Raw genomic sequence first — 23,343 nt, forward strand, 5'->3', positions numbered from 1 at the left:
TTGTATTATTTACAATTTCCAACCCAATTTCCCGATGAAAATTTCAAAAAATAATTGCCTGAGAAATAGAAGGGCCCCTCTAATTATAAGGCAACTGTAATAGAAGGTCCCTCCGTAGTTACCTGGGATCAATAGAAGGATCGGCCCTTCTGATACAAGTTTTACGGACAATATTGTTTTCAGAGTAAGTGAAACACATATCCAGACATTCTGAAAAACTCGAGTAAGTGCCCAGGATGTTCAGATCAAGTTCTGAGTCTTACATTTAGAAATTCCTCCAAACTGTCACAGTTCAGACTACCGTAGCTCTCCACATCGGATCTGTGAGACATTTTCTCTAAAACCCATCAATTCCTTCAAGTTCTTTACTTCAAATATTTGTAAAAGCTCTAGAACAATCCTGAGAAATCCAATAAATCCTGCGGGGCTAATTGACGCGAACTGCCGAAATGATGATTGTCGGTAAGTGGTCGTAAATGCTCTTGTGAAGCTTTTCGAACTAACGACGAAACGGTCGGATGTGTTGCTTCCGCTTCTTCTTCTTATTCTTCTTCAACTTCCCTCCCCCCCCCCCCACCTTCTCAAGTTTCCCCTTCTCCTCCACTTTCATATCTAACTTTTCATCCCGGGTAATTTTATCTTTATCCCGATGAGGATGACCAGTATCAGATTTGTTGCTGTTTACTTTGAAATGTTTTTCATTTTCAAAAATGCTTCCTGATCAGAACCGTAAACAAAAAACCCATCTGTAGCTCGGTACCAGGCACTATTCACATTAGTGCTCTCTAATTTTATGAGATAAAATTTCGTAAATCCCATTTTGAGGGTCATCACCGATCATGGGTTACAGCTGGCTCGTACTGGTACTTTCCCTCTTTTCACTCTCGTTTTTTATCTGCTTTATTCAACCAGCTGTGGACTTTGTTCTTTCTCGCTCTACCGAGAAAGTTCTTAGCTCCATTCATCATTTCTCTTTTGTAGAAAATGTAGTTCACACTATCCCAATGCTCCTACAAATTTTTCCTCTATCATCAAGTACTTTTTTCCCGAAACGAAGACGTAGTCCAATGAATCATCCAAGGGAGGGGAGCCCGCCACGACACAACAGCAAAAAGTAGATTTATATCCGAGAGCGAGAAAAGTGTGAAAGGGATGGGTGAGGGAATGGTAATTAATGAGTTCGGTTTTCTTCTCTTATCTCTCTTTCAATTTGCAACTCCTGTCTCTCTCTCTCTCTCGAGCTTGTTATCATCTGATATCTCTTCGAATCAAACGCTTCCTGGCCTCGCTTTCAAATTTTTTGCTTTCCACTCTCATTGCTCCACACGCAGACAGGGCGCCCTTCGATTAGCCACACCTCCTCCACGGGCATACAAAGCACAACCCTCGGCCCCGCCCACTTTTTTTCGTGTAGACATTCGCGAGACTTCAGTTACATTTGAACGTTTCCAACTTCCCCTCATTTTTTCCTCTTGACTTTTCCCTTTCATCTGGTACTGTAATTCGGAATTCAGATCGCCATCAAAACTTATCCAAACAAAAGACATCACTGGAAAATCAGCCACAATGGGACGGAGTCCTTGCTGGCTCTTATGGGTCATAGGCCTGCTGCTTATGACCAAACTATGCTTATCCAACACTGATGACAAAAACGACCCGACTGGAAAATCCTCACTTGCCTTTGTCTTCGATATCACTGGATCAATGTTCGATGATTTGGTACAGGTCCGGGAAGGAGCCGCAAAGATTTTTAAAACCGTGATGGCCCAAAGAGAGAAGCTGATCTACAACTACATTATGGTTCCGTTCCACGATCCATGTGAGTAGCTTTTCACTACTTCTTTTTGGGGGTTGTTTTTTTCAGTATTGGGGTCTTGTTTGTTTCTATGGATCCACCATCGAAAAAAATAAGAAAATTTTACACATCCTCTCATGTGATTCATGGGATGTCATTAATCTTGCACCTCCCGTATCATTTTGAAACGTGTGGGGGGATATCGAAATCACATTGAGTTTTGATATTGGAAAATTTTTTTTAGGGGACAAAAAATGAGGAATTAGAGATGAGGAACAGTAGAGACACAAAAACCCATCAATTCTCCTTGGTTGAAATATTGGCCCGGGTCTCAGAACAACTGTGCACGGGCAGTTTATCAGCTAGTTAAATAAAAAAAAGGTGACACCTCCGATGTTACAACAAGCCAAGAGGAGCAGCGCCCTGATCGGAGTTTGACCCCGATGGCTTTATAACACCACAGCAAGATTTATGGGGGCTCGAGGAACATCTAGAAAAAGTGATGGCGGAAAACCTACAGTACTGGTTAATGAGACATAGAAAAATGTATTTTTCAGTTGATTAATGGCCATTTTGGCCATTTTTAGAATCCTGGAATTCGGTTGTCAAGTTTTCTATAACTTTTTACTTACAGAATTTTAAATGCTTAGTTTTTCAGTTGTTCACCGATATCTGAAAAACACCAATTTTTTCTAGTTTTTAGTATAATAACAGGCAGAAAGGTTGTCCTTCAGAAATGGGCAAATAGCTGAAAAACTAGGAATTTTCGAAAAATTCTGTAAACGCCAAATGTTCAATTTAGGTCTGTTTCATAACCTCCAAAATTTTCAAAATGATCGGACACTTGACAGCCGAGCTACAGACTTCTAAAAATGGTCAAAATAGCCGAAAATTCTCTGAAAAAAAAAATACATTTTTGTATATCTTACTGTTGGTGAACATTTGTTATATGAACATTTTTTAGATTTGGGAGAGATCATCAACACAACCGACTCGACGTACTTCATGCGACAGCTCAGCAAAGTCTACGTGCATGGAGGAGGAGATTGTCCGGAGAAGACGTTAACGGGTAGGCCACTTTCTTCCTCGGTTCCTGTTGTTTTCTTAGAAGATCCTTTCTTAAATGTTACCAAAAGTGTGAAAACTGGCGCGTTTCGCGCAATTGCTTCCTCTCCGAATATGTAAACGCTGACGCAATGGGCCACGACACTAGCCTGTCCGCCCTTACAAACGGTTTCTTTCTTAGAAAAATAGATGGTGTTGAGTCAGCGGGATTGGAGTGAGGCAAGTGAATGGAAAGTGTTAATTGCTAGTTGAGCATACTTTTTTTAAAAGAGAAGCTATTTTTCATTGGATCCCGGAAAAGGAGAGAGAAAAAAGTACTAGTATGTGTTGAAGGAGAAGGTGTCACAGTGCAACAGGGGGTCAATTTTCGTTCTTAGCACGGAAGATGCTCATTTGAGGAGAGCTCCAAGTTCTACAAGCTCCAGGTCCCATCCATTGCCTACACTTTGAGCTCAATTATCTAGGTTCCTTCGAACAATATGAAAATTTGGTCAACTGGTAAATTGTTCATCATAAAATTAACAATATTTTATTCGATGGCAAATTTTTCATATCGTTCACAGAAATTGAATGAAGCTCGAAGTTATTGGCTTGGGTGGGCTTTTATCAGAGAAAATACGGTAATTCTTTATCTGGATTTTGTATCAACTTTCAACTTTCAAAATCTGAACAAACTTTTGAACATCTGAACAAGGGAACATCTAAGTTTTAATTTGACGTATTTTCGGCCACTATTATTTTTCGTTTCAACATTCTGCACCTCATCTTCTTCATGTGGTTCCAATTCTTGATTTTCATTCACTTTTCCCAAATCTCAATTTTACCCCAAATCCTGCCACCACCACCTCCACACAAAATCAAAACCACATGGCAAATCTTTCTCTAATTCATGTTTTGAACTCGCGAACTCCTAGACCACACTTTTCTCACAAGCTTCCTACTTTCTGTACTATTTTCACTCTCGCATCTTCACATATTGTAGTTATTACTGATGGAAGACGGAAATGAATCCGTCCGGAATCCCCCCGCCTCATTGAAATATGACACCATGAACAGTCACAGATGTAACCGATCGTTTCGAATTCGATTTGCCACACAACTTTGTAACTATTTCGAAACTCGAGATTATAGGTTCCACAAGAAGAAAACGAATAAATAACATTGGCAGAAAAGAGGGGGGAACGTTTTCTTTGTAGGAAGAAAACAGCATGGTTGTAAATCCTTTTTCCTTCTCTGCAGCCTTCGTCAGCAACAATAATATTTGCTAATTTTACAACTGTTTCTCTTGGTATTAGTTGCGCAATACCCTTTTTAAGAATTCCTACAAGACTAGGGCAGAAAAAAAAATTTAAATTATTTTCTAGGAATCTTGAAAGCTCTTCAAATCTCTCTACCATCCTCGTTCATCTATGTGTTTACTGACGCTCGCTCCAAGGATTACCATTTGGAAGATGAAGTTCTCAACACAATTCAAGAAAAACAAAGTTCCGTGGTTTTTGTGATGACTGGTGACTGTGGAAATCGCACGCACCCCGGATTCAGAACATATGAGAAAATTGCCGCTGCATCATTTGGACAGGTGTTCCACTTAGAGAAGAGTGACGTCAGCACGGTTTTGGAATACGTGAGACATGCAGTGAAACAGAAAAAAGTTCATTTGATGTACGAGGCACGTGAAAGAGGAGGAATCGTTTCGAGAAAAATCCCAGTTGACAAGCACCTATCGGAACTCACTATCTCACTTTCTGGGGATAAGGACGACTCGGATAATTTGGATATTGTATTGAAGGATCCAGAAGGAAGAACTGTTGATAAGAGACAATACAGTAAAGAAGGAGGAACAATTGACTTGAAAAATGTGAAGCTGATTCGTCTGAAGGACCCAACTCCAGGAGTGTGGACAGTGACCACTAACTCGAGACTGAAACATACAATTCGTGTGTTTGGACACGGCGCTGTGGACTTTAAATATGGATTCGCTTCTCGCCCGTTAGATCGTATTGAATTGGTTCGTATTTATTATCAGAATTGGACAAAAAAAAATCATCTTTTGAGTTTCTACAAAGGAATATACCGTTCCTCAAATAGAATCTGAATGCGTCAGCTTTGAGCTCAATTATCTTGATTCTGGTGAGAGATATGAAAGTGTTGTCAACTGATAAAATATTGGCGATATTGTGACAAATAATTTATCAGTTGACAAACATGTGATATCTTTCACAAAAATCGAGATAAATGAGCTCAAAGTTTACGGTTTGGGACTTTTATTAGAGAAAAATAGGATAACAATTTAGAATTTCTAAAAAAAGTAGTCAAAAATATTCTTTAAAAAAAATTTCGGTCCATCACTGTATACTTACCGGCAAAAACAAAATTTCAACTTGTTACCACATTTCCAAGTCAAAAGGACTTCTAAAATTATCAAAGATTCTGAATAATGCGTTTTTTCGCGATTTCTAATGATTTTGAAAAAAGTCGAAATGACACTTTTTAAGCAATTTCCAAAAAAAATCTTGGCCATACAGACCTGTTTACTCAAAATTTTCCATTCAGGCTCGTCCAAGACCAATCTTAAACCAAAACTCGTATCTCCTAGTGAACATGACCGGACTTCTACCACCAGGAACAGTCGGAGAGATCGATCTTGTTGACTATCATGGTAATTTCCCTCATCTTCCCCCGAACCCCCAATTCCTCATCATTCCAGGACACTCATTGTACAAATCCACGGCTTCTCCTCACCGAACAAACCCACATATCTACTTTGCTGGTCCGTTCATTCCACCAAAAGGCTTGTTCTTTGTCCGTGTTCAAGGATACGACGAGGACAACTTTGAATTCCTCCGAATCGCGCCAACTGCCATTGGAAGTGTTGTTGTCGGCGGACCACGTGCTTTCTTGTCTCCAATACATCAGGAATTTGTTGGTAGAGATCTCAATCTGTCGTGCACTGTTGAGAGTGCGTCACCTTACACCATCTATTGGGTCCGGACAGGAGAGGAGATTATTGGAGGACCACTTTTCTATCAGTAAGTTGACGGGCATTGAAAAATTTAGAAAACTTAGATTTTTCGAACTTTTCCTTTATATTATGTATCTAGTAGGAACACAACCAAACGCGCTCATCCGCACACAGCGGGTGGTCCGTCCGCAAACGCGCGTCGTGGTGTTCGCACCTCTTTTGCGCACATGTCGCATTTTTTTGGCGCGAATAATCTTTTTGCCTTTTCCAGCAACACTGACACCTCCGTTTGGACTATCCCTGAACTTTCCTTGAAGGATGCTGGAGAATACGAATGCCGCGTCATCTCCAACAACGGAAACTACAGTGTCAAGACTCGTGTGGAGACGAGAGAATCGCCGCCGCAAATCTATGGAGTCAGAAATGTGTCCGTGCCGATCGGAGAATCCGCATTCTTGCATTGCCCCACAAGATCGGCTGGAGAGGTGGAAATCCGATGGACCAGGTTTGGCTCGACTGTTTTCAATGGACCAAACACTGAGAAGAACCCGATTAATGGAACTTTAAAAATCCATCATGTCACTCGAGCGGATGCTGGAATCTACGAGTGTATGGCTAGAAATGCCGGAGGAATGAGCACCCAAAAAATGCAATTGACGGTGAGTTCAGTAGTTGGCGAACGAATTCTAAAATTAAAATTTCAGATCATGGAGCCGCCTGTAGCCAGAGTTTCTCCAAAGGAAATCTACTACAACATCAGAGACAACGTGAATCTCACTTGCCAGGGACATGGAGATCCCAAACCTGAGCTTCATTGGTATCGCGGAAGACAAAGAATGATGACTGACTACAGAGCATTGCTTGGGCCAGATGCAAGTATGTTCTTTTCTTTAGAAATGTCCGAATTCATTTAAATTCTTGTAGAATATCTCATTCTTCGTGACGCCAATGCCCATGACGAAGGAACCTATGAATGCAAGGCTATGAATCTAGCCGGAGTTGCCAGTGACACTGTCGATGTGATTCTTGCCAGTACTCCCAAAGTTGAAATTATCCAGAACAAGATGATGGTTGGCCGTGGAGATCGGGTTTCGTTCGAGTGCAAGATCATCCGAGGAAAGCCAGTTCCTAAAATCAGATGGTTCAAGAATGGAAAGGATCTTATCAAGACCGACGACTTCATCAAGGTCAACGAGGGACAACTGCATATTATGGGCGCCAAGGATGAGGATGCTGGAGCATACTCTTGTGTTGGAGAGAATATTGCTGGAAAGGATGTTCAGGTGGCGAACCTGTCTGTCGGACGAGTCCCAACCATCATTGAATCACCTCATACTGTTCGTGTGAACATCGAGAGATCTGTAACCCTTCAATGCTTTGCCGTGGGAATTCCAACTCCAGAAATCGAGTGGCAGAAGGGAGGAATTCCAATAATCTCTGAGAAAAACTTAAGATATACTCAACTACCAGATGGAAACTTGCAAATCAACGATGCCCAGATTGAGGATCAAGGACAATTCACTTGTGTCGCTAAGAACACCTACGGACAGCAGTCTCAGACTACAACATTGATGGTCACAGGACTGGTGGCTCCAATTTTGGGACACGTTCCTCCAGAGGAGCAGTTGATTGAGGGACAAGACTTGACACTTTCCTGTGTGGTGGTTCTGGGAACTCCCAAGCCAACAATTACATGGATGAAGGATAATCGACCAGTGCAAGAAAGTGAATCGGTGCAGGTGAGTGATATGAAAACCAAAATCTTCTAAAGTTATTTTAGAAAATCCAATAGAATCATACTTGTAATTCGGGCCTTTGCCGGGCCTTCGCGGGCCCTGTCTTAGTTCCTTTCAGAATCGATGTTTTTTGACCAACTGAATCAGATAGAACTCAACGTGTACTACAAAATGAAATTTGGAGAGTTGTATTCTGTCTATGTCTACAGGACATCAAATGGTTTTGCCCGGACCTAGCTTCTTTAAACAATTCCAGTTACCCAAATACATAAAAACTGTCATACTGTTCTCTAAACAATCAAAAGAAACCCCATAGATCATTTGATAAAGTTGGAATAATGCTTAAAATTTTTCCAGATCATCGGTGGCGGCTCTCTACTTCGTCTTAAAGGCGGAAAAGCCAGTGACGAAGGAAAGTACACGTGTGTCGCCTCCTCCCCAGCCGGAAACAGCACAATCATTGTCAACGTTCAACTCATCAGTAAGTGAAAGCCTCCGCATGATGCATGGGTGAGAAAAAGATACATACACACATACGTTGAATGAGTTCTTCTACTCCTATTCTTTCAACCAGTTGACTTTTCTTATCTACCCAACTTTTTTTCTCATTTTGTCTTTTGATGCATGATGATGTGGCGTTTTTGCGTTCAGAGAAGCCAGAGTTCGTGTACACAATGGAGGGCGGCAACGTCGTCAAACCCGATGTATCTGGATTCGAGCTGAATCAAGTGGCAACTGTGAACAGTACTCATGACGTGCTCGATGGTGGACAATTCGCGATTCCATGCGCTGTGTCCGGTACGCCACCACCAGCGATCACTTGGTATTTGGATGGAAGACGTATTGTGCCGAACAGCAAAGATTTCGCAATTCTGGTAGGATCTAGCCATTCTTAAAGTCCCCTAAATAGCTTACATTTTTAGGCTGACAATACTCTTGTAGTCAAGAAAGCTGACAAATCACACAATGGAGTCTACACCTGTACCGCTGTCAATAGTGCCGGAGAAAATGAGCAAAAGACAACAGTCAGAATCCTTAGCATCCCTGCCATCTCTCCAGGACAAACTTCGTTCAACATGGTGGTCGATGATCAGATTATCATCCCTTGTGATGTGTATGGAGATCCACCACCAAAGATCACTTGGCTTTTGGATGGCAAACCATTCGAGGATGGAGTTGTCAATGAGGATGGGTCTCTTACCATTGAAAGAGTCAAAGAAGAGCATCGAGGAACTTTCACTTGTCATGCTCAAAATGCCGCTGGAAATGATACCCGCGAAGTAACCCTGACCATTCACACAACACCAACTATCAGTGCAGAGGTACGAATTTTGCCTTGGTTTAATATTTAGGGCCCAGTAGCTCGCAGAGCTCCACAGAGTTTTTCGGAGCTTTGCGGAAAACTCACTAGTTCGAATAACCAAACACCATTGTTTTTTGTTTCAGAACCAAGAAAAGACCGCGCTTCAAAACGAGACAATCGTTCTGGAATGTCCGGCTCAAGCACTTCCGCCACCTGTCAGAGTTTGGACATATGAAGGAGAGAAGATTGACTCGCAGTTGATTCCAGTATGTTCAATTTTTTCCTAGAACTATTTTTAATCTGTTCTTTTTCAGCACACAATCCGTGAAGATGGTGCACTAGTTCTTCAAAATGTCAAGTTGGAAAACACTGGAGTATTTTCGTGCCAAGTGTCCAATTTGGCTGGAGAAGATTCACTTTCCTACACTCTCACGGTTTATGAGAAGCCGAAAATCATTTCTGAAGTTCCTGGCTTTGTCGATGTCGTTAAAGGATTCACCATTGAGATTCCTTGCCGTGCAACTGGTGTTCCAGAAGTGATCAGAACATGGAATAAGGATGGTATCGAGCTTAATCTTGATGGTGCCAAGTTCTCAGTGGATAACCTTGGAACCCTTCGTATCTATGAAGCTACCAGAGACGATATTGGAAACTACAACTGTGTGGTGCAGAATCAAGCCGGAAAGAGTGAGATGACCACCAATGTAGATGTCCAGGAGCCACCAGTTATCTCTCCCTCCACTCAGATCAACAATACTGCTGTGGTAGGCGACCGTGTAGAACTGAAGTGCTACGTGGAAGCTTCGCCACCAGCTACGGTGACCTGGTCCAGAAGAGGAATTGCAATCGGAACAGATACCAAAGGATACGATGTGGAATCTGATGGAACTTTGGTTATTCACAGCGCCACTGTCGAGGATGCCACTATTTACACTTGTAAGGCGACAAATCCAGCTGGTGTTGCTGAGGCAAATCTGCAAGTCACTGTAATTGCTTCTCCGGATATCAAGGATCAGGATGTGGTGACACAGGAGTCCGTCAAGGAGTCAAATCCATTCTCGTTGTACTGCCCCGTCTTCAGTATTCCTCTTCCACAGGTTAGTTAAGTTTTTGATGGGTTAAAGCTTTTTTTTCAGCGGATTTGTGGCCATTCTGACCGTTTTCTGAAGCACGGCTTTCAAGTTTCCGATAATTTGGAAAATTTGGGAGGGTCTAAAACAAACCTAGTTTGAAAAGTTTGCATTCACCAAATTTTTGAAAAAATGTCTATCTGTTTAAAACGCTCCGAAATTTCCAATGTTATTGAAAACGTGGCAGACGAGCTCCAGATTTCTGAAAAACGTCAGAATAGCTGAAAATCAACTCAAAAATAGGTTTTTATATATCTTGTTGACCAGTACTGTGCCGGCAAATTATTTGAAGGTTACAAAACTATTGGAGTCATTGAGGTACAAAGTAATTCAGGGGTACAAAATCTCCAATTCGGGATACACCCGGAAATTTTAAATTTTGTATCCCCCCAATTGTGGACTTTGTACCCCTCAATTGCTTCATACACCCTGAATTGTTGTATCCTCCGAATTATAATTCTACTGTACTTGCTTGCTAATGTCCACTTTTAGATCTCTTGGTATCTCAACGATAAGCCTCTCATTGATAACGACGCTACCTGGAAGCTCTCGGATGACAAACGCAAACTCCATGTTTTCAAGGTACTGACCTTCTTTGAATAAAAGATTATCCTAAGAAATAATAAAATTTGATTCCAGGCAAAAATCGCTGACTCCGGAGTGTACAAGTGTGTTGCACGAAATGCGGCTGGCGAGGGAAGCAAATCATTCCAGGTGGAGGTTATCGGTGAGAATATTCCCTTTGTTTTTGTCAAAACTGATTACTTTTCATTTCCAGTCCCACTCAGTCTCGATGAATCTCAATACAAGAAGAAGGTATTTGCCAAGGAAGGAGAGGAAGTGACACTTGGATGCCCAGTTTCCGGATATCCAACTCCAAAGGTTGATTGGGTCGTCGATGGAACCTTGTTGAGAGCAGGAGGAGAGTACAAAGGAGCGAGATTGTCAGATGATAGTCTTACGGTGAGAATTATGTTCTAGGAAATCTCAATTTATTTTTCATTCTAGCTGCATTTCGATAGTGTCGGCATCAAAAACGAGGGCAAGTACCATTGTATCGCTCAAAGCAAGGGAAGCACTCTTGACGTGGATGTGGAGCTATCAGTTTTGGGTATATTATCGATTTTTTCAAATTCAGTTTATCATTATCAAAACTCTGTGTACAACGCTTCTCCTCGTAAACGTGTTCTGACTCCGTTCAAACTCTCTAACTCTGAGCCCAAAAAGTTGGCTCCAAGAAAAGGGGCGATAAAGAAACCGGCGAAGTATTATAAACCGCATCAAGTGGCCATACACTTTGATGAGCAGCCCTTTAAACCGTTTATCAATGTTTATTCGTTCCTCTCACCCAGTGCACCTGTGTTAGATAACGGATCCGCGAATCGATTTGCACCTCACGACATCAACATCACTCTCGAAGATGTTATTACAGCACCGCCTCGTTTGCCGGCCAAGTTGTCGAAAAATAAAATGAGAAAGAAGTGGTGGGAGCCGCGCAAGATTGCAATCATTGCTCAGTGATTGTTTTGCCTAGCATGCTATTTTTTCTATAATAACTCTCCCAGAGAGCTGGTCTATAAGACTAATAATCTAGATACACCTTCTTCTATTAGTAATAGAAACAAAACTTTTATGTAATACTACTTTTTGTATCTGCATGATTATTGTGAGTGTGCATGTGTGTTCTAGTACCAGTCTTTTCCTTTGTATAGACCTATTTTCATCACCCTCTCCTCATTTAAACGCCCGATGCCATACGACGATTGCAATTTCCGGTAAATTAAGTTTTTAGTTGTATCCTCTTCTGACACCAGGGTCCTTTTTTTTTGTAACGTGTTTCTTTTTATTTCCCGATGTTGCTAGTTGCTTAGTTTCACTTTGTTTCGAAAACTTTTTCCCTCTCGCATACCACATGCTCTTCCCCTGCTTTTCAATAAACATGCACTAGTTTATTTTTGTTTTTTTTCAGAATGCTCTCTATTTTTCAGAATGTGGTTACAGATTTGAATGGAGACTGAGCACGAAACACGTATTTTTATTAAGACATTTTCTTTGAGGAAGCGTTGTACCCAGAAAATGTAAAAATATATATCGAGGATAAGCACTAAACAAAATATTGCATTTTCTGAAAGTGAAAATTTCATAACAAGAGTTAAATTCTCCCCCTGTGGACCACCAAACTACAAATTTGAACGTAAAACTGGCATCTGAAAATCTGGGAGCCACCGTTTGCATAGATTTGAGAAGCTGCACAGGAAAAACGTATTGTTTCAGACTTTCAGGGCCGTTCCGGCCATTAAATTTGTTTTTTTTTTTGACAAAAATACAGATTCTAGAGATTCTACCGATCATTTGAATGCCAAAAAATTGAATTGGTTTCAGAAAGTCCCTACTTAACTCACCAAAAATCAATTTCACTACATATGATCTTATCTTTGGGGCGTGTCTTATAAATCGACATTAGCGCCGCCTGTGAGATACATATAATTTCAAAAAACTGACAGAATCAATATTTTTGCATATTTTGCACAACTTCAAAATTATTTATTCTTGTTGACAACATTTCTAGACACATCAAATCATATGCAAACGATTTCAGCAGACCTTTTTCGTTTCTCCAAAAAAAAATATTTATTTCTATGAAAAGCTAGATGTACTAGCCCAATGTTAGATTTCTCAAGATGTCTTCCTGAAATGATTTTTCTACGAAAGGAAAGAAGATCAAAGTTGAGAAATATTGAATTTTCTTGATTCTAATCTCCCAAAACACTGATACATTTTCTTTTTCAGCTATCCCAATCGTTGGTGATGACGAGGAGCTTGAAGTTCTGATTGATAAAGACATCTCTCTATCTTGCGAGCTGTTGACCGAATCTGATGATAAGACTACTTTTGTTTGGTCTATCGTAAGTCTTTCTGAACTGGAAAGTTAACAAATTGTTTTGTTCTAGAACGAAATTGAAAACGAGCGTCCCAAGAATGCCCAAATCCCAAGTGACGGACACCGAATGTACATCACCAATGCCAAGCCAGAGAATAGTGGAAAGTATATTTGTAGAGGTAAAAAACTGTGTTTTGAATTTCAAGCCGAATTTGTAATTTTTAGTCACCAATTCCGCCGGAAAAGCCGAGAAGGTCATCACCCTCAAAGTTCTGGAACCACCAGTCTTTGTTGAAGGAGAAGTGGAGACTAACCGTAAACTCATCGGCTCCAATCCAGTGATTCTGGCATGTCTGGCAACTGGAAATCCACAACCAATCATTACCTGGAAGATTGATGGAGAGGATGTAGATAAGAATTTGTTGTTGTGAGTAATTGTAGTAATAACTTTATCTTTTAATTGAATCTTTGTTGTAATGCGAAGACAATTAGAATTATAAGAGCTTTCAGGGATGAAAGTCACTTGAGAATTGAGACTCTCAACACGAAATCCGTACAAATTACATGCTCGGCTGAGAATAAAGCGGGAGCCATTTCTCGTGACTTCTACGTTCAGAACATTGCCGCGCCAACATTCAAGGATGGTGGAGAGAGCAGTACTACGGTGAGTCGAACTGTTAGATCTTTAAATGTTTTTTATTTTTTAATATTAATAATTTCAGTTCCGGGAATCTGACACCATCACCCTGGACTGCCCTGTGTCTCTTGGAGACTTTGAAATTACTTGGATGAGACAAGGAAACAAGCTAACAGTAAGTATTTCACACTAACCCCATTTAAAAAAAATCATATCCCAGGAAAAAGATGCCATCTTCACCCTTGACAACACCAGACTCTCAATTCTCAACGCTAATCGTAATCATGAAGATGTCTACACTTGCGTTGCCAACAATACTGCTGGTCAGGTGTCCAAAGAGTTCGGAGTCAAAGTTCTAGTTCCACCAAAGATCAAACACGTGCTAGTAACCTTGGAACCAAACGAGGGAGAGGAAGTTATCATGCAATGTAATGCAGAAGGAAATCCACAACCAATGGCAAGGTGGGATTTCAATCAGGGTCAACTTCCGAAAGACGCAAAGACGGTGAATAACAATCACACCGTTGTTATCCAGGAAGCCGATAAGAGGCATACTGGAGTTTATAAGTGCTACGCTACTAACGATGTCGGTCAAGCTGTGAAGACCATCAATGTCAATGTCAGAACTCGCCCAAGATTCGATTCTGGAGTCACTGATGTAAACGTAACAGTAGACCTTTCAAGATCAGCTACTTTGGAATGTGACACAGATGACGCGTTAGGAATTGCTATCACTTGGACAGTCCGTGGAAAACCAATGCTGGTCGACACCGATGGCATCCAACTGTTGGCTGGTGGCCGATTCTTGCACATTGTTTCGGCTAAAACCGAGGATATTGGAGAATACGCGTGTACCGTCACCAACGACGCTGGCGTGGCAACCAAGAACTTCAATTTGGCAGTTCATGTACCACCAACAATTGTGAATGAAGGAGGAATCTACACAGTGATTGAGAATAACTCTTTGGTGCTTCCTTGTGAGGTAACTGGAAATCCAACACCAGTGGTCACCTGGACTAAGGATGGAAAGCCATTGGGAGATTTGAAATCTGTGCAAGTGCTTTCCGAAGGACAGCAATTCAAGATTGTGCATGCTGAAATCGCTCACAAAGGATCGTACATCTGTATGGCGAAGAACAACGTGGGAAGCGCGGAGATCAGTTTTGATGTTGATATTATCAGTGAGTCAAATTTTAGGAGTTTATTTTTAAAGAATGAATTACAGCTCGTCCGATGATCCAAAAGGGAATCAAGAATAATATTGATGTGATCAAGGGTAACACCGCCACATTGAAGTGTCCAATTGAGGATGACAAGAACTACAAGGGCAAAATCATTTGGACGTTTGACGGACGAGTTATTGATTTCAACGAAGTCGGGCCTAGAATCAGTCATGTTTCGAACGATCGTCGTATTGCAATTCATAAGTGAGTTTTTGATGGATTTTTTGAAATAGCAGAAAAACGTACAGTATTGGTCAATAAGATAAGATAAGATAGTTAGAAACATATTTCAAGTTGATTTTTGACCATTTTGGCCAACTATTCCTCTCGAATTCTTGGATAACTTTTTACGCTCTTTCTAACCATGCACGTCTCAATTTTTTTCGAGGGCAACACTTGGGAATCATTCCATGTCAGGGTCCAATCCAATCCAATTCCCTTTTTTTCAGTGCTACTGAAGCTGACGATGGAGCGTACAGTTGCCGTGTCAAGAACGACGCTGGAGAGAACAACTTTGATTTCAAGGTCAACGTTCACGTCCCACCAAAGATCCTCATTCTCGACAAAGATCTCAACAAGACTGTTACTGAAAGTGGAAGCCTCACACTCTCCTGCCCAGCAACCGGAAAACCAGACCCAGCAATTAGCTGGTTCAAGGATGGAGATGTCATCCACGCGGACAACATCCAGAACATTATTCCAAACGGTGAGCTCAGTGGAAACGTGCTCAAAATCTCTAGAGTCATGGAGGAAGACGCTGGAAGATACACTTGTGAAGCTGACAATGTTGCTGGTAGTGATGAGCAAGATGTGATTGTTTCTGTGCAGACGATTCCCAAGATTGAGAAGGATGGAATCCCATCAGAATATGAATCTCAGAAGGATGAACGAGTTGTAATTTCCTGTCCGGTTTACGCAAAGCCACAAGCCAAAATCATCTGGCTCAAAGCTGGAAAGCCTCTGGAATCTGACAAATTCGTGAAGACAAGTGCCAATGGACAGAAGCTCTATCTGTTCAAACTCCGAGATACCGACTCCAGCAAGTATACCTGTATCGCCACGAATCCTGCTGGAAGTGATAAGAGAGATTTCAAAGTGAGCATGCTGGTGGCTCCATCGTTCGATGAGCCAAACATTGTTCGTCGCATTTCCGTCAACGCTGGACGCCACACAATATTGTCTTGCCCAGCCAAGGGTAGTCCGATCCCTACGATTACATGGTGAGTTGTGAGGGAAAAGCCAAGGAAGGGGAAAGAGTGGAATTGGTAATTTATTTGGTTTAGCTTCAGCCCTTCCTATTGAAATCCTTCCCGAACAAAAACAAATTACCTAAAAGAGAATTGAAAATAGGAAAAAAAGAAAGAAGAGGGAGAATAGAAGAATGAATAGAATTTTGATTAAAAAGAAAGAAGAAAAACAAGCAAACGGAAAAAAAAACAATACAACTCAAAATTGGAATTCCAGGCTCAAAGACGGTAGAGCCATTGAGCCAAACGACCGATACGTTTACTTGGATTCTGGAAAACTGTTGCAAATCAGTGATGTCGAAGGAGGGGATCAAGGAAGATATACTTGTATTGCAACGAATTCAGTGGGATCTGATGATTTGGAGAACACGCTGGATGTTGTGATTCCGCCAGTTATTGATGGAGAACCAAAAGAGACAATCAGTATAATTGAAGGATTCCCGAAGGATCTGCTTTGTGAAGTAAGGGGAAAGTTTCGAGAAAAAAAATCTGGGGTTTCTAAATTTGGGTAAATCAAATTTAGAGGCATAAAATCTGCATTCAGTGACATAACATTCGTGAAATTTTAAAAACATTTTGGACTTCACAATTTGAAGGTCTTCAAAAATGGCAACTCAGGCTTATTTGGAGATTCTCAGGTTCGGAAAATCCAAAACATTAGAATTGTAGGCTCCTGAAATGCTGAGATTTCAAAATTTCAAAATTAGAGAATCAGAGAAATGTAAAAATTTTGAAGTAATTTTTTCTAATTTTTTTTTCATTTCCAGAGCAACAGCACTAATGGAGACGTGGAATGGCAGAAGGACGGTCTCACAATCAACCAGCAAACTCTCCGTGGAGACAGCTTCATTCAAATTCCATCATCTGGAAAGAAGCTCAGTTTCCTCTCTCCAAAGAAGTCGGACTCTGGAAGATACACATGCATTATGAGAAATCCAGCTGGAGAGGCTAGAAAGGTCTTTGATTTCACCGTCAATCTCCCACCATCCATCAGTGACGAGCTCTCTTCTAACACAATTCTCACAATGGTCTCTAATGGAGTCTTGGAAATCAACTGTGTGGTTTCGGGATCTCCGCATCCAAAGGTCACTTGGCTCTTCAATGATGAGCCAGTCGAGAATGACGAGAACCATGAGTTCAATGCAAATGGAGAAACGCTTCGATTGAAGTATTTGACAGAGTCTCATGCTGGAACCTACACTTGCAAGGCGGAAAATGTCGTTGGAGAAGCTACAAAGGACTTCTATGTCAGATACACAGCCCCACCAAACTTTGACACTCAAGAAGAAGTGATTGTTGCCAAGGTTGGAGATTCGGTATTCCTGACGTGCCATGCCAAGTCTAGCACACCGATCACATTTGTCAAATGGTCTGCTAAAGATGAAGAGGTTGATGCATCTGACACCAAGTACGCGGCAACAGATAAGACAATGAATGTGACCAATATTCAACTGGATGACGAAGGAGTTTATTTCTGTACAGTTGTCAACGATGCAGGAAGAACAACGAAGTACTTCAAAATCAGTGTTATTGGTAATATCTTTTTTTTTTGAAATCAGACAATACAAAAAATTTGTTTATAGAACCACCATCGTTCAATGATAAACAAGAGCTCTACCCGATTGTGTATGGAAAAACGTTGTCTATCGATTGTTCGGCCATCGGAACACCTATTCCAACAATTATCTGGATGAAAGTGAGTTGTGGTGGCAGTTGAACATGTGTCGAGAGTTATCACAGATTATCTATGACGGGAATAGCTAAATTTTTTGAGAAAAAGAGAGACGGGAACAGAAAAGGCCACGTAATTTTGCATAATCGAACCGGTAGAAGTGGAGGAAAGGAAAAAGGGGAAAGGGGTGTGAATCAAGAATTAACACAGTGAGATGAGTGAGACAATAATTACAAAAAAGAATGGGAGCAGGAAAGAGAGATGGGATGATGAACAGACGCCGTACTTGTTGCATACTTTTCCACCGGCACATTCTAGACCGACACGCCAGATTGGTTTTTGGAACATATCCATGATTTTGTATTTTCGATAGGCATTTTGGCATCGTCGATTTGTTGGTTTCTGGAATATTGAAACTTTTTTTTTTGGTTTTTATACAGTTATAAAATCAATAAAATACAAAAAAAAATTTTCTATTGATTTCCGCCATTTCAGCGTTTTTCAGGAGCCTGGCTTGGCTTTGAAGTTTCTGACCAGTTTGAAAACTTTGTAAAGAATAAAACATACCTAGGTCGAAAACTTGGCATTCACAGAATTTTTTCAAAATTTCTATTTTTCCAGCCATTGGCCGATGTTTGAAAGAAACTTGTTTTTTTTTTTCAGAATTTCAGTAAAATAACGGGCCAAAAACTGGTGTCTTTCAGAAATCGGCACTAGCAGGAAAGATGGGAGTTTTCGAAAAATTTTGTAAATGCACAGTTTTTAATCTATGTCTGTTTTACAATTTTCGAAACTTTCAAAGTGATCGGAAACTTGAAAGCCGAGCTCCGGACTCCTGAAAGTGGGCAAAATGAACTTAAAAACCCGATTTTGTTACTGTAAGTGCTCATGATTTTGGAATAGATCGATTCTAGATTCTAGTTACATTTCAGATCTATCTAATTCAAATAATTACTTTTCTGAGGCCCGAGAAAAACCAACCAAATTAAAATCATAACAACATAGTTGACATCGATCTTCTGACGCAAATCCTGTATCCTGATCTATCGATGGACAATCGCATACCATTAAATGTGGTGCATATCGAGCACATGGGTTCTCACAAGTGTTATCGACGCATAATTTTTCCATTCTGAAAATAATCATAGTTGATTTTCGATTCGTCTCATTTTCGATCATTAAAAATGCAACAGAAAGATAAGAGAAACGTACTTTCGATCACACACGGAACCTGATGATTTAGTATGACACACGGAGTTTGAACAGCGGCCTCCTGAAAAATTCGGAATGAGAGAGATAGGTGTTAGTATAAATGATGACGATCATTGATTCCTACCAATGCAAAGTCTCGCCGAGTCGGTATCATCGCACGGCAGACCTTCCAGCTCGGCGCCATGCATTCGACATCTGGAGCACGCTTCTCGCTCCCATCGTTCACCGTTTGGTCTGCAAGAGAAAGGGATTTTTATGTTTGCTTATACATAAATAACAAAGTTTTTCTTTATTTTTCTAGAGAGAAAGGAATACTATAGTGACAGAAGTCGTTATGTGATACTCGTGGGAACTCCTTGAAAACTTGGCAAACTGAGTGTCACCTGACTAACCGTAGTATATTATGATGATGGGCCGCCATACACTGATGTTCCGAGTTTCCGCAGCACAAATAGCAATAGTTGTCCTCCTCGGCGTCGCACTCGCACTCCTGCATCCCTCGAAGTGAACACGCCGAGACGCATCTAGAAAAAGTCAGCTGGTAATCTCATTTCCATTTTCTCTCCGCGCCAAAAGTGCAAAGCACCCATAGCAAAATTTGCATAGTCCTTCTTCTCAAGCCCCTTGGTGTAATGGAGAAGAGGCAGGAAGGATAAGTCACAGTGGCATTTTATAATGTGGAAATAGCACACATATCTCTTTTCTTCCACACTGAGAGAAAGCCAATTCCAATTTCATTATATAAAGAAAAAGGGAAGGGCTCAGTTTGATTAGAAAACTTCTCATTAAGAAGATTGATGCATGAATACAAATGGAGGCAATTCTTGGAATTTTGGATTTTTTTATAATTCTTGTAATCCAGGTACAGTACAGGGATGTTCGGACTTTGGAAATCTACGAAAGTTCCGAAGTAATCGGGACAAACTTCTGATCGGAAATCTTTCTTTCCAAAATTGGAATATTCCGAAATTCCAAAATTCCAAACTTTTCAAAATCAGAATATTCAACATCTCTACATTCCCAAATTTCCAAAATCGGAATATTCCGAGATTCTGAAATTCCAATTTTTTTAAGAACGGAATACTTCAGAGTTTTCTAAATCCGAATATTTTGAGATTCCGAAATTCCAGAGTTTATAAAATCGGAATATCCCAAAACATCGAATTTTTCAAAATCGACATTTTCGACATTCCAAAAAAAACATCCCTAGATACTGTATCCTTTCTTGGGCTTGGCATTAAGTGTAGCAAAGTGACAGGTGTTTTTGTTTTCTTACTTTTATTTTTTTCAATCTAATTTCCGATTCCAGCCATCTAGAGTCAACGAAAAAAACCAATTCCAGGTTATTCCTCGACCCCCCCCCCCCCCCCTCCCTTCTTCTATTTTTACTATAACTTTCGTTCCCATTTCTTTTTCTCTCGGGTCCTCATTTGTCTTGTGATGAATGGAGAAAAACGGCAAAAATAAAAGCAGAGAAAAAAGGCAAAATGGGGGGGGGGGGGGTGGCCATGGGTGAGTGAGCCGGGCAAATAAATTCATTTGAGTTTAAAATGCGATTAATGGATGGGACGAGCAAGAGGGGAGAGAGGTGACTGCCAATTAAAATGACGACCTCTCATGCTCAGTGAACCAAATCCAAAATATACAGAATTTTTAATATAAAGGGGGTTTTTCCTCTGAATGGGATTACTGTAGAAAACAGATATTCTCCATCAAATTGGAACACATGTTTTTTTTGCTGTTCCATGTCTCGCCAAAGATTAATTGAAGTTATATATCGCCCCCCTATGCTGTCATGTGTCATTGGCTTCGGACCCTTGTGTGCCCACAATTTTCTATGTGTAGTATCAATAACACCTGTTGCGTTGTCATGCGGGCTACAATCCTAGAAATGGTGATTTGCCTTCTTTCAGGACCCATCGACGAGAGTTTTGAAAAAGCCCCAAAAACGTTCCCAAGGGATATATTCTCTTTAAGGTTACCCTCCTTCTTTTCTTCCTTCGTTTTTGGGCTCACATGGTAAGTGAGCGTATATAGTGGAAAGCTGAGAGTGTGCAAAAACGGGACCCCTTTAAAGAAGTGTGTCTAGAAAGCGAAAAGAAAGAAGAAGAAGAATTATCATTCATGATCGGAGGGAGTTTGATATGCCCTTGGGAGAGAGGCTTCTGGACAGAAGAGTGGTTTTTTTTCCTTTTTTGTACGATTTGTGAATGAGGAGGCTTGTTGAGAGAGAGCTAGCTAAATGTGTCACGAACACTTGTAGCATTTTTTTTTGGCTTTTTTCGGCTCCTAAGAAAAAATATATTCCAAATTCGCCATTAATGTTTTATGGGTGTCCCCCCCCCCCCCCCCTTGCTATCTAACCCCTTTCAAGACCGCATCTTTATCCAAGCGTTAAATTCTGAGCACATTAACTCGTGTCAGACGGGGTTGGCTCGGGTGAAAAAGTTTTTTTTTTCCTTTTCTGACAACCCCGCCGCCTTACTTAGCTATTCAAGGTATCTTCTTCTTCTCCTCAAGCGTGGAACGGTTAAGTTATAAGAAAACGTATTTTTTGCTCTCTAAAAAGCCCTATTGCTGAAGCTAATTGCGGCGGAAGCTGTGGGAAAGGCGAAGAAAAAAAAAAGAAAAGAGCGCCAATTGCACTTCACTACTTTTTTTCTTCACTGCTTCTTTTTAAAGTGTTGCCTAAATCGCCGCCGTTGAATAGAGAAGAATAGGGACAATGGAGATTCTCGAAACCTTTTTCAATGGGATTGCAAGTCCCAAAAATCGCCATTAGAGAAAGAAAAAATATATGTATATACCACAAGTTGACAAGGCAAGTGACAAGTGTTAGGATCTATCAATCTCTTCTTTTTGCTTAGGACAAGAACTTGTCCACAATAGAAGAAAAGGGCAGAACCAATGAAATCAGTGGTCAGAATTCCTCTTTTTTGGAATTCCTAACTTTTTTGCTCCTAGAGCCATTTTTTGTTTAAACTTTACTTGGAAAAAGAATGTTTGAAATTTGGAAAAAAGACATTTCAAAAAAGTAAACTATCCCCAAAAAGGGATCAAAAAAGGATCAAAAACTGAAAGTCATGGTCTCTGATTTTATGAGTTCTCCTCCCCTTTTCCCCTTTCTTTTTCACCCCTTGAATAGAATAGATTGGATTTTACTTGCTCTTGCTTATTCACACCCTTTTTGTGCTCTCTAGACAAAATTCTTATACATACAAACTATACGTATATATCACCAAGTGCATTTCGACTTCATGTATTCATTGATGTTAGAAGAGTAAAGTGCAAAAAGAGAGAATGTTTCGAACTCGGCACCATTAAGTCTTTTTTAACTGGGCGGGGAGTGCGAGGACCCCATTAAAAAAGACATTATATGAGTTTGAAAATGGGCTTACGTGTTGTTCCGGCATACGGTAGCCGCGTTCTCTGAGCAGATGTTTCCTTCCGTTGAGCACATGTGTGTCCGATGTTCGTGTTCGGCTCCAGTACATACTGCCAAGATGGATGCCATCAGAAGACAACAAAACACACTTTGATTCCGCTTCCATCGTATCATCATACTGGATGGGGCCGCCAGAAGAAAATTTCGGCGAAAATGTTGGTTAATTAGAGCGAGAATCAAGTTAGAAAGACGTGATTAGCGGTGCAGATAGGGCACGACACGAGCATGGGAAACGAATGGGGGGAGGAGGGAGCGGCGGCTTGGGGCGGGGTGGTCTGGGAAAAAAATTGGAGATGGCTTGGAGAAGCCTCCTGCACGGGTGTATGCTGTGGTGAGGGAGTGGCTAGATAGAACGAGAAAGCGAGAGTGCTGTTGGGTGTAGGGTCTCGAAACAGAGGAGAAGCGCTGAAGGAGTCGGGGGAGAATGAATAGATCGAGCTGGTGGGGAAAGGCGAGACTTAGAGTGCCAAACGCAAGTGACACGCCCCAATCCTTCACACATTTGAGAAGACGAAGAGGAATAGAGAAAAAGCAATGGAAATTGCAGAATATCAAGGATGGGAGGAAGGGGAAAAAGGACAAGTTTGATTAATGGATAGTGATGAAAGTGGTCCAGACTCTCTGGGCTCCAAAGATAGAAAGGTCATCTGGGATACTGATATTTGAATAGGACGGCTAAAGAAGGTCTGAAGAAAAATAGGTAAACAGAACATTCAAAAGTTTCGTAGTACATTTCCGAAATTTTGAGATTCCTGGACTCTTTATTAGATATTTAGTGAAGGAATCTCGTAATGATCTCAATTTTCAAACCGAAAAGGTCCTCAAAGACAGCAAAAACGTGAAAATCCGAAAATCCAAAATTTCCAAATTTGAATTTTTGAGGTTTCAGTCCACTAGGATTAGACTAACTTCTAGGATGAAACTAATCAAGTGATTAATTTTTGATCAAACTTGATCTTGAACCTTGAAATCCTTGAAATTCCCATGATAAATTTACAAGGTTTTAAGATTTAAATTTTCAGAGTTATTTCATAC

At 40.7% G+C, this 23,343-nt stretch overlaps 2 protein-coding genes across 2 annotated transcripts; one reads left to right on the top strand and one right to left on the bottom strand.

The window, feature by feature from the left end:
• Window positions 1-1,566: 1,566 nt before the first annotated feature.
• Cbr-him-4 lies at window positions 1,567-18,204 on the top strand (the record flags this gene model as incomplete). The annotated part of the gene is made up of 29 exons (XM_002643375.1): window positions 1,567-1,819; window positions 2,760-2,864; window positions 4,225-4,868; window positions 5,414-5,519; window positions 5,568-5,889; window positions 6,094-6,481; window positions 6,527-6,698; window positions 6,747-7,561; window positions 7,916-8,039; window positions 8,210-8,433; window positions 8,482-8,880; window positions 9,005-9,127; window positions 9,176-9,958; window positions 10,484-10,573; window positions 10,631-10,718; window positions 10,770-10,954; window positions 11,000-11,102; window positions 12,782-12,897; window positions 12,943-13,051; window positions 13,098-13,299; window positions 13,383-13,536; window positions 13,595-13,684; window positions 13,730-14,690; window positions 14,735-14,936; window positions 15,182-15,952; window positions 16,197-16,440; window positions 16,747-17,512; window positions 17,563-17,675; window positions 18,157-18,204. The coding sequence occupies 29 exons, from the start codon at window positions 1,567-1,569 to the stop codon at window positions 18,202-18,204; spliced, it is 8,700 nt and encodes a 2,899-aa protein (XP_002643421.1).
• Window positions 17,853-22,377, bottom strand: CBG16044 (the record flags this gene model as incomplete). Its single annotated transcript, XM_002643374.2, has 6 exons — window positions 17,853-18,053; window positions 18,633-18,783; window positions 18,864-18,924; window positions 18,988-19,097; window positions 19,256-19,387; window positions 22,262-22,377. 6 exons carry the CDS (start codon window positions 22,375-22,377, stop codon window positions 17,853-17,855), a joined length of 771 nt encoding a protein of 256 aa, XP_002643420.2.
• Between the last annotated feature and the right edge of the window lie 966 nt (window positions 22,378-23,343).

Source organism: Caenorhabditis briggsae (genome assembly GCF_000004555.2).
Source record: "Caenorhabditis briggsae complete genome, chrX, whole genome shotgun sequence".
NCBI lineage: Eukaryota > Metazoa > Nematoda > Chromadorea > Rhabditida > Rhabditidae > Caenorhabditis > Caenorhabditis briggsae.